At 48.4% G+C, this 14,475-nt stretch overlaps 2 protein-coding genes across 3 annotated transcripts in view; one reads left to right on the forward strand and one right to left on the reverse strand.

The window, feature by feature from the left end:
* Positions 1 to 586: 586 nt before the first annotated feature.
* Galr2 (galanin receptor 2) lies at positions 587 to 3,213 on the reverse strand. Its single transcript, XM_004860734.3, has 2 exons — positions 2,739 to 3,213; positions 587 to 1,505 (listed from the first exon to the last, which is right to left on the reverse strand). The coding sequence occupies exons 1-2, from the start codon at positions 3,104 to 3,106 to the stop codon at positions 737 to 739; spliced, it is 1,137 nt and encodes a 378-aa protein (XP_004860791.1). The 5' UTR covers positions 3,107 to 3,213; the 3' UTR covers positions 587 to 736.
* Positions 3,214 to 7,706: 4,493 nt separating this feature from the next.
* The window catches only part of Srp68 (signal recognition particle 68), a 47,091-nt gene continuing 40,322 nt past the window's right edge, over positions 7,707 to 14,475 (forward strand). Inside the window, exons 1-2 of one of the 2 annotated variants that reach the window (XM_004860733.4) lie at positions 7,707 to 7,908; positions 9,660 to 9,726. In XM_004860733.4, the coding sequence (XP_004860790.2) occupies positions 7,740 to 7,908; positions 9,660 to 9,726 (236 nt within the window). In that variant the 5' untranslated portion in view covers positions 7,707 to 7,739. The remainder of the gene's footprint in view (positions 7,909 to 9,659; positions 9,727 to 14,475) is intronic. The other variant, XM_004860731.4, reaches the window with a different exon arrangement.

Consider the following 14,475-nt stretch of genomic DNA (forward strand, 5'->3'; position numbering starts at 1 on the left):
GAGACCAGTCACGAACAGGGGCCATTCTTAGCCTACTGCATTTTCAGCTTGCCTCAACCCAGGCTGGAGTAGTACTCACCAAGGGAACCACTTTCTTGGCCCCCAGCAGAAACAGATGCTGGAGACCTGATCCAGTCAAGCTGGATCCAGAGAAGGAAACACCAAGCTCAACAGTGGATGGGCACTGATCAGGCTGCCCAGAGTGGAAGAGGCCCCAGGGAGCTGGAAGGTGGCAAGGACTAGCCAGGAATTTGTACCTAAATGCAACTAGAACACCCATAGTGTTTGTGTCTGTCACCGACTGACTTTATTGAACCACTTAAATACTCTGCCTGCCTGTGTTGCACACACTGGCCGGTTCAGCAATCTACATACACCTGGTGCCTCCAACAGCCACATGTAAAGAGCGTTTGGTGATCCCTCACTCCCTAGTTGCGGCTAGGCATTTTTACTGTAAACCAGCTGCACTCAGTGTAGGCATTCCCTTTGCCCTAACCCACCAAAGTGGCTTCAGTTATCCATCAAGAACCCCCTTGTGAAGTCCCAGAGGCTTTTTCCCATGGGGCTTCATGACAATGTGAAATTTGTACACAGCCTGTGACCACGGGTGAAATGGTTTGTGCGTTTTATTAATAGATGAAACTCTCCCCTAGTCCCCCACCTCTGACTCTAACCCTTCAAACATCCAAGGTTACAGGTTAAGTGCCTTGAGGCCTGAGGTCACGTTAATAGGATCTTATTGGGGGCATTTTGGTTCCGAGATGGGCCAGGGACCTGGCTCGAGGCTGCTCAGCTGGGAAGAGCCAGGACTGGGACATGGGGCCCCGGTCACTTCGCTCACATGCGTCAGATCGGTGGACTCTCGCTCCAACCCACTGCCATCGTGGGTGCCCGGGGCCGCAACCCACACGCGGCCCGAGGCTCGGAGTGGGGTATGGCCCAGCAGGCCTGCGCAGACCTTGCGGAAGCCCTTGCGGAAGTGCTTGGAGACCAGCGCATAGACGATGGGGTTAACGCAGGAGTTGGCATATGAGACCAAGTGCGAGAGGATCCGCAGCGCGTAAGTGGCCCTTGTGAGCGGGAAGCGGCCGAACCACACGCAGAGAATAAGCGCGTGATGGGGCATCCAACAGAGGCAGAAGAGCACGGCCACAATGACGATCATGCGCGTCACCTTGCGCTTGCCGCGCCGAGCACCGGAGCCTACAGCCACCGGGTCCACAGAGCGCCAGAGGTAGCGCAGGGTGCGCGCGTAGGTCAGGCCGAGAACCAGCACCGGCAACAGGTAACTGAAGACGAAGGTGCAGAGGTCCATGGCGCGGCGGCGAGGCGCACTCCACGCTGGGTGGCACACCGTCAGGTTGGCCAGCTGCGACTGGGTGTAGTAGCTCAGGTAGGGCCCGGAGAACAGCAGCGCCAGACCCCAGATGAGCCCAATGGCCGCCAGTGCGTTTCGAGGCACGCGCAGCTCACGGGAGTGCAGCGGGTAGCGGATGGCCAGATACCTGGGGGCCAGGTTGGAAAGGAGACGTCAAGTGAACCGTGGGGGGGGGGGGTGCACTCCAGGTGAGCCGCTGCCCCTGCATCTCCCGGTCTACACCCGCTCTCAGGCAAGTCCCTGGCGAACGCAAGGTTACCCCGCAGCCACATCCAGCGCGCCCGACTCTCAGATGAGCCTAAAAGTAAAACGGGGTCTGGCAGGAAAGGCACTCATTTAGCTCATTCTTCTCCTCTCAGCACTGTGACCACAGATATACTCCACCTAGAAGGGCACCGCGAAGTCACTGAAGGCTAAAAGTTGGGAAACCGGTTAGGGGGCTGGAGGAGGCTGTGATTACCCACTAGTGACAGTGCCCGGGGAGGGAAAACTGGCGCCCGAGGCACTAGTCGGGCAAGGTGCGACGAGGAAATCCTAACGGAGGCTGGAGCCCGTGGGTCCCACCAGCGCGCGCGGAACCCACACGCTCCGGCTCCGTGGAGATGGGAGGCTGTGCGGAGCGGGCGGTCTCACCTCGCCGGAGAGATCCAGAAGGCGGGGGCGGGGATACAGGGACCGGATTTCCTTCCCAGGACCCTTCCTAGAGTCCCGTCAAGCTTCCCCTGAGACCCTCGCTCGCGCTCTCAGGAGGATGCGCTCTGGCTCTGACCGGGAGGGAAACCCGAAGGCGCGCTCTCCTGCCCCAACCCCTGACCCTCCGCCTGGAGACGGGCAGCAGAGCGGGCTGAGAGTGACCCAGGGGCTTTGTGAGGACCCACATTCCACAGTCCGGTGACTGCGCCAAGCAGCCAAGCAATCGCGTGTGGCTTCGAGAGGAGCGCGGGGGGAGGGAGAGGCCCCGAGCTTAAAGCCAAAGACAGGAGGTTCGCTTCCCCCACGCGAAGGCGGCTAGCGACTCTGAGCGTGTTATGAGCGGTACCCTCCCCCATCCCAGCCTCAGAAAGGCTTTAAATTTAAATGAGATGACACACGTGAAAAGGCTGTGTACGAGAAAAGCTGCGCGTTGTCAGGCGCGGGTGGCGCTGGAGAGCCGAATGCTCCAGCCCGAGAGGCCCCGAGGACGCACCCACAGGGAGGCCACCACATCTCCATTCTTGGTCCTCTTTACCCTCCGCGCCCGCTTGCCTTCTACCGTCTCTGGTCCCTCTGCCGTCTTAGTGTCGTCTCCTGCCCTCTTCGTGTCCCTCCTGATCGCCGGGTCGCGCCTCCCTCTCCAGCCCCTGTCCGAGCGCCTGCTCACCTGTCCAGGGAGACGGTTACCAGCGTGAAGCTGCTGGCATGCATCGTGAGGAAGATGAGGAAATGCACGGCCTTGCAGAGCAGCGAGCCGAACACCCAGCCGTCCAGGGTGTAGATGGTGGCCTGGAAGGGCACGCAGCACACGATGAAGCACAGGTCGGCCACGCCCAGGTTGAAGATGAACAGGTTGGTGGTGCTGACGGCCTGGCCGCCGCGCAGCAGCACAGCGAGCACCAGCGCGTTGCCCACGGTGCCCACGAGGAAGATGAGCGCGAAGAACAGGGGCACGAGGACCGCCTCGGGCTGCCAGCCTCCCTCGCCGCCCTCCTGGCTTGCGTTTTCGGCCCCGGGGCCGCCCGAGGCGTTCATGGTGACACCAACACCAAGACTGCCTGGCTCCTGCTGCCGTCTGGGTCTTGGTTAGAGCGCAGCTTCCCGCCGCTACGGCCGCCCGCCTAAGCGCCCAGCCAAACTCCGCGAGGCTGCAGGCGCCGGAGCCGGGGTGCGCCGGGGTCAGGGGGAGGAGCGAGCAGCAGAGGGTGGGCTTGTTCCCGCCGCGGCCGGCTGCGCGGGGGCAGTGCTGCCGAGTGGCCCCACTCGCGTCCCGGCCGGGGCACCCACAGCCCACCCCAGGGCGGAGAGAGGCGCTCGTGCTTGTTACCGCGCTCTGGCCCCAGGATCCCTGCTGTTGAGTACTGAGTCGGAGAACTGGCTTCTCCCGGAGACCCTGGGTGGAGGAGGGACCAACCCGGGTTCAGCATGTGCGCCACGCCACAGGGAGTACCCACCGGGGACTCGCGCACCGTGCGCTTCCCTGCAGTCCGCCCCGCGCGCTGGCTGCGGTGCCCTAGAGAGCGCCACACTGATCTGCCCTCCATGGGGGGTGACGCTGAGTGGCGGGGACAGAAGGGTTTCCAGCACTGGGACGGCCGCCCTGCGCTCCACGCATCTGTCCATTTCTCAGTCCCTGGAGCACCAGGCTTCACAGCAACCTCGTCGAGCAGCCTGGTGGGTGGAGGGGAGGTGGGAAGGAATGTTTTGCAGGAACTTGATTAGCTTCGACTCACTCCTTTCTTTGGGCATCACCCCTCCGCTTAAATTCAGGAAATAGTTACTGAGCATCTATTGGGTGTCAGCCTCTGTTTTTGGCGCCAGCCTCGGTTTCCCCATCTGTTATAGGGGATGGTTACATTTCCTTCTTAGAGGACTCTGAGAATGCAGTGAGATGTATGAGACAGGCCTGGAGCCGGCTCCTTAGATCTGAATAATGAAATCTTTTCTTTTTACCCCTTACTCTATTCCAATCTCTAAGAGGGGAAAGCAGGAAATTCAAAATATCAGAGTACCATGCACTAGAAACATTCTTCTGGATGGTGGTTAGGTTACAATATTTGTTAAATATTTCCTTCTGTATGGAGCATTTGTGACAAGGAATCATTACTACTTGTATAGGTTTTAACCTCCCAGTTCCCTGGGTCTGATAATCACCACCTTCTGCCACTGCATCTCCATTACTATTTCACCTTTTCTGTCCTGTTTCTTGAGTCCCAGTCAAGAATATTACCCCCCACTCCAAGTTCTCAGCCTTTCAGGAACTCAGTTACCAACTTTTCTTTATTTCTTCCCTTTTTTTTTTTTTTTTTTGAGACCAGGTTTCACTATGTAGTTCAGGGTGGCATTCAACTCATTATGTAGCCTAGGCTGGCCCTGAATTCACAGCGGTCCTCCTGCCTCAGCCTCTGAGTGCTGGGATTGCAGGCATACAGGTATGGACTACCACACTGGGCCAGACTTTTCTTGCTAGGAAAATACTATTCACACCCCTGCCCTGCCTGCCTACTCATTGAACAGGAAGGTGTCAGCAGTTCACACTTACGAGCTGCTTACTATTCATTTATTCGGCAGATATTAAGCACCTACTGCTTGGCAGGTACTGTTCTGTGTCCTTAGGATACACCAGTAAGTGTTACAAAGATCAAGGACCTCTGTGAGCTTACTTTCTATAAGGAGAGAACAATCTAATAAGCATATTTTAGTTATTAATCTATTGCTAGTTTATAAGAACTTCTAGGAAAAGTAGATCAGGGTAAATAAATTCAGGCCATGACAATTGAGCTGTTTAAAATAGGGTGATCAGGCAGACCTCATTAAGAAGGTGACATTCAGAGCTGGGAATGTAGCTCAGTGGCGGACCACTTGCCTAGCATTCATGAGGCCTAGGTTCAATCCCCAGTGCTCCCCCCCCCAAAAAAAGTGACATTTAGCTGGGCACAGTGGTGCATGCCTGCAGTCCCAGCTACTCTGGAGGATGAGGGAGGAGGATTGTTTGAGCTCAGGAGTTCAAGGCCAGACTGCACAACACAGCAAGACTTGGTCTCTTAAAAATAAAAAAGTGATATTTGAACGAAGATAAGGAGGTGAGGGAGCTAGCCAAGCAGATATTTAAGGAAAGTGTATTACAGGTAGGAGGAAAGATCCTAAGGCAGGAGTATGTTTATGTCCCTAAAACAAGGAGGCTGGCATGCCCTGAGCAGAATGAGCAAGAAAGAAATTGGTAGGGGCCGGGGATTTAGCTCAGTGGTTTCGCCGCCTGCTATGCAAGCACAAAGACCCGAGTTTGATCCCCGGTACAAAAAAAAAAAAAAAAAAAAAAGAAAGAAAGAAATTGGCAGAAAAGGTGAGTAGGATTTTTTTTTCCATTATAAGGATAGTGGGTTTAAGTATAGTAAAATAAGGTGGCATTGCAGAGTTTTGATGAGATAAACAATCTTTTTATTTTTGTGGTAACAGCTTTATTGAAATATAATTAACATATACCATTTGCCCATTTCAAGTACTCTTAGCGAAGTGTGACTGTGCACACCTGTGATCCCAGTACTCAGGAGGCTCAGGCAGGAGGATCGCCAAGAGTTTAAGGCCAGCCTGGGCTTCATAGTGAGTTCAGGACCAGCCTGAACTACAAAGGGAGACCCTGCCTCAAAAAAACCAAAAAAAAATTTTTTTTTTGGTACCAGGGATCAAACTTTGCACTTGCAAGGCAGGTCACAGAACCACTGAGCTAAATCCCCAGCCCAAAACACCAAAATATTTTTTTAAAATAAAGTATTCCTTTAATTTTTAGTATATTCAGAGTTGTGCAACAGTTACCACAATCAGTTCTAGAGTATTTCCCTCCCTTTCAAAAGAAACCCTTTTTCTTTAGTGGTCAGCCTGCAATCTCCTTCCTATTTTTATCCCTAACACTCTTCCCCATCCTAGCCAGCTATCAATCTACTTTCTGTCTCTATAGAATTGCCTATTCAGGGCATTTCATACTAATGGAATCATATAATAGTGCTCCTGTGAATATGTGAGGTATACAAATAACTCTTCTGGATCCTGCTTTACAATTCTTCTGGATAAATACTCAGAAGTGGAATTGCTAGATTACATGGTGATTCTTTTTTCTTTTTTCTTTTTTTGTTTTGGTACCGGGGATCAAACTTGGGTCCTTGCGCTTGTGCAGCAGGTGGCGAAACCACTGAGCTAAATCCCCGGCCCCCTTTTTTCTTTTTTTGAGACAGGGTCTTGCTATATAGTTCAGGCTGGCCTGGAACTCCAGAAATCCTCCTGCCTCAGCCTGCTAAGTGCTAGGATTACAGACATGCACTACCATGCCCGGCTCTACTTTTAATTGTTGCTAAACTGCCCTTCTGTATTCTGCAGTGACTCCATCATTTTACATTCCCACTAGTAGTGCACCGCAGTTCCAATTTCTCCACACATTGCACCACATTTTTTTTCCCATTTGTTTTGGGTAGTAGCCACCCTAGTGGGTGAGAGTGTTATCTCATTGTGGCTTTGATTTGCATGTCTCTAATGATTAGTGATGTTGAGTTTCATTCGTTCTGGTTTTTGTTTTGTTTTGTTTTGGGTACCGAGGATTGAACTCAGGACCTTGTGCTTGCAAGGCAGGCACTGGAACCACTGAGCTAAATCCCCGGCCCTTATTCGGTTTTTTTGTTTGTTTGTTTGTTTGTTTGGTACCGGGGATCGAACTCGGGTCCTTGCGCTTGTGCAGCAGGCGGCAAAACCACTGAGCTAAATCCCCGGCCCGCGTTTTTATTCTATGTATTGACAGAATCTTGCTACGTAGCCCACGCTGTCTTCTAAATGGCAATCCTTTTGGCCTGGTGTTGGGATTGGAGTGTGTGGCCCCCTCGCCTGGCAACATCCATTTTTATTGGTTATGCTCATTCCACAGATGAGGGAATAGATTTAGATGGAGATTAAATTATACGCTCAACTTTTCCCATGCAGTGCCGCCACACTGGAACAAGGATCTGAGTCTCAGCCTCTAGATCCAAGACTTCAGAGCCTGACTGCCCTATTGTAGGGCAATGACTCATTCTCTCATGCCTATACTTCTCTGTCCTTGGACTGGTCCCAAGCTACAGGTCCCAAGCAATGTCCCCACCAGGACATTGCTTGTTGTTTGCGCCATCGGTTCCCTGGCCGATTGCTTTCTCACTGTCAGCCCGAGAAAAGCGTAGAGGCGGACCCTTAAAGGGGGTTGCTTCGTAGAGACAAAACCCGGTCTCTCGACTCCGTGGAAAGGTACATACCAAAATATCCAGTCATTAGCGCCCCCCCCCCCCCCTTCCTGATGTGTGGAACATGAGCCTGATCCCCTGTGCAGGGACATGGGAGGTGGGCGACCACTTCTGGTCCTCCTGCCCTTGCTGTACAGCAGCTGGGGATTGCCGGGGGCGGGGGGGGGGGAAGACTTCCACAGATTTTTTTTTTTTTTTTTCCACAGATTTTAACCTCGCCGCCACAATTTGCCACTCAGAGACAAGCCCACGCGCAGGCGCGTTCCAACAAATGGCTCCGCCCGCTAGAAGCACAAAGGGCGGCGGAGTCCGCCCATATCCCATCAGCCTAGGTTGATAGGTCCCACTCTCTCCCGCCCCTGGTCATCTCGCCTCCTCTATCCCGTCCAGCTTTGCGGTGTAGGGGCAAGATGGCTGCTGAGAAGCAGGTCCCTGGTGGCGGCGGCGGAGGCGGTAGCGGTAGCGGTAGCAGCGGTGGAGGCGGTGGACGTGGTGCCGGAGAAGAAAATAAAGAAAATGAACGCCCCTCAGCCGGGCCGAAGGCAAACAAAGAATTTGGGGATAGCCTGAGTTTGGAGAGTATCCTAGAGTTGTGGCCTGACTCGTAGTGACTACGTGTCGATCTGGAGGGCTGGGGGCGGGAGAAGCGGCGGGCACTGGCACGTCCTAGACCGGAGCTGAGGACTGCAGTTTATTTTACCTTTAGGCACTCAAACGTCCAGGGGTCTGTCCCTCGATCGGTCTTTTCCCCGCATCCCCCTCGCCCTCCAGATCGGGCACGTTCTTTTCTTCCAGGTGGCATAGGGGTACCAGGCAGGTTTCTGCTCCCGTGCAGTTGCTCACTTGGAGGGCTCGTGTCAGCGTTGACACCCTCGCCGCCCGGCTGAGCTCCTTCCTTGGTGCCTCTGAGCCACTCAACGGAGAGAAGAAAATGCAATCTTGACATTTCAGGTTAAAACTCTTGTCTGACAGCTGTCTTAAACAGGCTGTTAAAATGGAGAGCTTGATGTTTTGGAAGTGGAGGTACAGATTGTCTTGAGAAAAAGCTTGCCTGTTTTGAATATAACTTATCATAGCTTGTTAGTATCATTTGTATAGTTTTCTTAGATCTATAGGCATTTTATCTTGTTGCAGCCTTTGGAAGAATCAGTTTGTAGTTTTCGTTAGTTTATATTTCAGTTGTGTGCTTGTGACAACAGTTTGTGGCTTTTTGAAGTGAAACAAGTGGAGAAAATACAGACGAATTTCTGAAATAGCACATTTAGCTTGATATCTTGACATAGTTAAACTTTTAGAGTTTTGGAGGAGTTTTTTTGGTACTGGAGATCGAACTCAGGACTTTGCATTTGCCAGGCGGTGCCAGCTGAGCTACATCCCCAGCCCTGGAGTTTACTTTTCGATATGGTGGTATACTTGTTCCAAATGGATGTAAGAATGCCCTGTTTTTACTATAGACTCTAAATCCCACTCTCTTCTTTCTAAGCATAGAAAGAGTCCTTTTACTGTTCACTGTTTAAAAATAGTATCTATAGAGCTATGTGTGGTGGTGCATGCCTGTAATCGTAACACTTGGGAGGCTGGGACAGGAAGATTGCTGTGAGTTGGAGGCCACCCTGGGCTACACAGTGAGTTCAAGGCCCTGTTTCAAAAAACAAAACAAAACAAAAAAATAGATAATATCTGGAGAGAAGGGTGGAGGAAATGTTAAAACTAAAATTGTAGGTAAAGGTCATTGGACTTATGAGCATTTGATACATAATCTTGAATATCCTTATTCTTAAAGGAGAGGGGTTCTGATTAAAGAAGAGTTTGGTCAGAAAATTTTAATGTTTTTATGGAAATCTTGGCCTAGCTTAGTTGACATGTGCTAATCATAGGCTCTGGAAGCATCACAGCTGTTAAGGAAAGTTGGATTTGGCAGGTGTGGAAGGCAAATAGAAGCAAAGTACCTGTCATTTATAATGTAAATCTGCTTGAATGAATAAAATGTAAATCAATGGGAACCACTTCAGTTATAGTTAGCATTTAGAATCCAGCAGCTTTAATTTGAGCTGTTAAGTTTCAGCAATCTCCAATGGCTAGTAATGACTTCTTTTTTATTTTGAAAATAGTAACAGGTCAGGCAATTAACTTTTCTGCAAACTTAGCCCTGTCTTATGTATGACAAGATAGCGATTGAAAATGGTTACAAAAGGTCTCACTAGTTAATGTACTAAGAATTTCACAAATGTTTAATGTGCTGTGGTTCAACACAAATACAGATTAATGGTGTGGGTTTTGATTTATTTAGATTTTTGCTACTTCAAGCTTTTCCTTAATTTTGGCTCTAGTTCTTCAGATTATCAAAGAATCCCAGCAGCAGCATGGTTTGCGACATGAAGATTTTCAGAGGTACAGGTTAGTATCCTATGTAAGATATGTGGAGATCATTGTGGGATTTTCAAATTTGGTTTACTTTGGTCAGTATCGCACTTCCTCTGCTATTTCAAAAAGCATATCTAGGGGCGGGGATTTAGCTCAGTGGCTCCAGCACCTGCCTCACAAGCGCAAGGGTCCGAGTTCGATCCCTGGTACCAAAAAAACCCCAAAAAGTGTATCTAGAAAGATCAGCCTCACACACTAAGTTCTCAAAAGGTATGTACTTTTTAAATTTAATATTTTGTAATAAATGAAGCCACCCGTATCCAGGTGTGGTGGCACATACTTGTAACCCCAGCTGCTGGGAAGGCTGAGGTGGGAAATCACAAATCCACGGCCAGCCTGAGCAATTTAGTGAGACTCAAAATTAAAAAATAAAAAAGGGCTTGGGGACTTAGCTTAGTGCAAAGCCCTGGATTCAGCCCCCCAGTACTGCAAAAAAAAACCCAGTAGCCAACTTTTTTATCCATTTGCCTCGCAATAGTGCAGACACATTTGGAGGCTTCTGTTGAAAATGACAGGTGGTTATAGCAATGGTTTGTTTGATTTTTTTGTACCAGGGATGGAACTCAGGTTCTTGCACTTGCAGGGCAGGCAGCGGAACCACTGAGCTAAATCCCCAGCCCTAGCAATTGTTTTTTAACTTAGCCGTATTGTAGAGTCTCGGTTAAATTCAGTGGTTTTCAGTATTTTAAACATTACATGGGGCAATTTATGCAATATAAAAGCATTCAAGTTGTAAAGCAATTTTTGTTTTTGTTTTTGCTTTTTTGAGACAGGGTCTCCTATGTAGCCCAGGCTGGTCTCTAACTCACGGCAATCCTCCTGCCTCAGCCTCCCAAATGCTAGAATTACAGCCGTGTGCTACCACGCCTGGCTTGAAAAACAAATTTTTTTTTTTTTTTTTGGTACCGGGGATTGAACTCGGGTCCTTGCTCTTGCGCAGCAGGCAGCAAAACCACTGAGCTAAATCCCCGGCCCTTGAAAAACAAGTTTAATATTTCTCTAAAAAATAGCATAGGCGTCTAATGTGTAATACAGTTCATTACTTGAAAGCATATATTTAACTATTTCTATAGCATGTTATTGGCTTTGACTACCTAATGTTAAAATATGCTCATCAAACATCCTACATCTCAGATTCTTTTCTTTTTTTTTTTTTTTCGGTACCAGGGATTGAACTCGGGTCCTTGTACTTGCAAGGCAGGCGGTGGAACCACTGAGCTAAATCCCCAGCCCTCAGATTCTTTTCTTTTCTTTCTTCTTTTTTGTACTGGAGATTGTTCTAGGCGCTGGAGAGCATTAAATAATACAAGCAAAGGCTCTTAATCTCAAGGAATTTATAAACCAAATGTACAGAGTCCACCAAAAAAACATATAGACAGTTCAACAGTTTGCTGTCCTAATAAATGTCTGGAAAATAATGGTCACCACTATGAGCGCCTCTTGTAATTGAAGAGCCAAAGGTAACTTGTATTAATCTCATGATATCCCAATAAATTTAGTATTAAAATATTTATACAAGTTTTTCTTTTTCTGATGTATACTTTTTTTGGTGGATTCTGTATACTAACACAGTGTCATGCTGTGGTGAATTGAAAAGAAAAGAACTCTTATGAAAGAGGGTCAGGCAAGGTGAGTCAGGAAAGGCATTTCTTTTGAGGAGGCATTTAGCAGGGACTTGAAGGGTGAGGAATCAGCTATGTGGTGCAGGATCAGCAGGGCTAGGGCAGAGTGAGCAAGGTGGGTGGTGATGTGCAATGAATCAGGAGATGTAGGCAGGGCCAGGATGAATAGGGCGCACAGTGAGTTCAATTATTAGTATAGACATGATGGGAAATGATATCAATTTTAAGCAGGGTATTTTTATGGCCTAAAATTCTTTTTTTTTTAATTTTAATTTTTGTTATTTATTTTTTGAGACAGAGTCTCACTATGTAGTTCAGGCTGGCCTTGAACTCACTGTGTAGCCGAGGCTGGTCTTGAACTCACAGCAATCCTCCTGCCTCAGCCTCCCAAGTGCTGGGATTACAGGCATGTGGCACCATGGCCACTCTTTTTACTATTATTATTATTATTATTACTATTATGGAAATTTTCAAACACAAATTTGAATGATAGTTAAGTGAACCCCATGAATCCTTCATGCCTATCTTCAACACCCTCTACCCCCAGTGCTATGGTCTTGAGCATAGTAGGCAAGCAGTCTACCATTGAGGTACATCCCCAGCACCTTCTCTGCTTTAAAAAAAAAAAAAATTTTATTGATGAACAAGAGTAGTTTATGAACGAAAATTACAGTATACATAAAGTCTTGGTTGTTTTACAACGTGAGTGAACCCCTGTAGCCAGCACCCAGTTGAAGAGACAAAACATTGCCAACATCCCAGGAATCCCTTCTTCACCCCTTCTAATCACAAACTTTCCTTCCCAGAGTCACCACTGTCATGACTTCTGACACCTTAGTTCCAGTTTATTCATTCATTCATTTATTTAAAAAAATTTTGGTGTCAGGATTCGAACTCAGGACCTTGCCCTTGTGAGGCGGGTGCTGTGCCACTGAGCTAAATCCCTGGCCCAGTTCCAGTTTATTTTTGAAATTTATCTGCATAACATCAGACAGTACCATACTCTTCTGTTGGAGTCTTCTTCTAACATCACATTTAGAAAATTCTTTTGTGTTGTATATTGTTCTTTTATTCTCTCATTGCCGTATGATACCCTGCTGTGTGACTATTAATGATTTCTAAAGCACTGTTGCCAGTTTCCAGTTTGGGCTGTTATAAATAATGCTGTCATAGACGATCTTATACATGTCTTGGTAGAGAGTAGTAATTTCTTTTGTTGTGATGGGGGTTTTTTGTTTGTTTTGGTACTGGGGAGTGAACTCAGGACCTTGCACTTGCAAGGCAGGCACCCTGGTGCTAAGCTAAATCCCCGACCCAAGAGTAGTAATTTGTGTTGGATGATATATGGCAATGTGTGGAGTATTAAACTATATATTTATGTTCGGTTTTAATAGGTACTGCCAAACAGTTTTCCAAAGTGATTGTATAAATTTGCACCCCTGCCAGCAGGGTTTGAGCAGTGCATTACATTGTTGCCAGCATTTGGTATGTTCTGCCTTCTTTTTCTTTTCTTTTTTTCTTTGCTTTTTGTTTTAAAACAAATCCTGACCAAAAAAAACCAAATCCTGACAGCCAGGTGTGGTGGCACACACCTATAGGTAATCCCAGCACTTGGGAGGCTGAGACAGAAAGATCACTGCAAGTTTGAGGCCAGCCTGAACTACATAGCGAGACCCTGTCTCACACCACCCCCCACCCTCACATAGCATTTCACCATCGGTGCTTCAGTTTATATTTCCAACAACTAGCTGTATGAGTTACTCTTGTCATTGCTGAGACAAAATACCCAACACCCAAAGCTAAAGGAAGAAAGGTTTATTTGGCACACAGTTTGTAAGTTTCAATCCATAGTTGGCTGGCTCTAAGTAGGGGGTGGCACAGCAGATGGGCATTGCAGAGGAGAAAAGTTCACGGGAGCAGAGGATAGCAAAGCAGCAGAACAGCAAGAAAGCAGCAGCAGCTTGCCTCTCCTTTTTGTCCCTTCCAGGCTACCTATGCTTTGGGTGGTGCGACCCATGCCCAGGGTGGCCTTCCCATTGTACATACCCAGAAATATGCCATTATGGCTTGTATCTAAATGTTCCTCCAGAGCCTCATGGAGTCATAGGTGGAGCTTTTCGGAGGTGGCTGGGTCTAGAGTGTGTGATACTAGGATTAAGGATGAGACGGGCTGGGGATTTAGCTCACCCACTGTGACACCACTCCTGTCTTGCAAGTGCAAGGTTCTGAGTTTGATCCCCATACCAAAAAAAAAAATTAAAAAAAAAGGATGTGATGCCGGGATTGATTCATGGTTCCATGCTAGGATTAATGGTGCCCCACCCTGGGTGTAAGTACCATCTGCCCTAAGAGTGGGTAACCTGGATAGAATGTAAGGGACAAAAAGAAGGCTGCTGGTGTAGCTGCTTGTCATTTGCTGCTTTTGCTGCCTTCTGCCTGCCACGAACTGTTTCTCCTCTGCCACGCCACCCTGCCTTGGAGCCAGTCAACTATGGACTGAAACCTCTACAAACTGAGCAGAATAAGCCTTTCCTCCTTTGAGTGTCAGGTGTTTGTCTCAGCAAAGAGAAAAGAAACTAAGACATACGCCAAACCAATCAGTGAACTGGCTGACCAACTGATTAATCTAGACAAGGTCTTGCTTGTAGTTCAGGCTGGCCTCAAACTCATTTGTAGCCCAGACTGGTCTTGAGCTCACAGCAGTCTTCCTCCCTCAGCCTCTTGAGTGCTGGGATTACAGGCATTGCCACCAGGCCTGGTGTGGACTAATTTAGTAATCAGTACCCTTAATCCCAGCATCACACACCCTAGATCCAGCCACCTCTGAAAAGTCCCACCTATGACCCATGAGGCTTTGAGGGGATATCTACACACAGCCCATAACATTCCGCCCCTGGCCCCTCAAAGACTCATGTACATCCCTTTATGCAAAAGGCATTTAGTCCATCTTTAAGAGTTGCCAAAGTCCTAATACTTTTAGCATTGCCAAAAAGTCCAAGTCCAAAGTCTCCTCTGAGATTTAAGGCAAACTTAGCTGTGAGCCCCTGTACAAAGGAAAAGAAAGTTAAACACTTTCAACATACAAGGGCATAAGATAGAC

This window comes from Heterocephalus glaber, unplaced genomic scaffold (assembly GCF_053883595.1).
Source record: "Heterocephalus glaber isolate CG9 unplaced genomic scaffold, H.glaber_assembly_v1.0 deba00000937, whole genome shotgun sequence".
Lineage (NCBI taxonomy): Eukaryota > Metazoa > Chordata > Mammalia > Rodentia > Bathyergidae > Heterocephalus > Heterocephalus glaber.

What these genes read in the sequence shown, in the direction of transcription:
- Galr2 (XM_004860734.3), bottom strand. Translation starts at nt 3,106, where the DNA reads ATGAACGCCTCGGGCGGCCCCGGGGCCGAAAACGCAAGCCAGGAGGGC. An exon ending in GTAACCGTCTCCCTGGACAG is followed by an intron (nt 1,506 to 2,738) that starts GTGAGCAGGCGC and finishes CCTGGCCCCCAG; the next exon opens with GTATCTGGCCATCCGCTACC.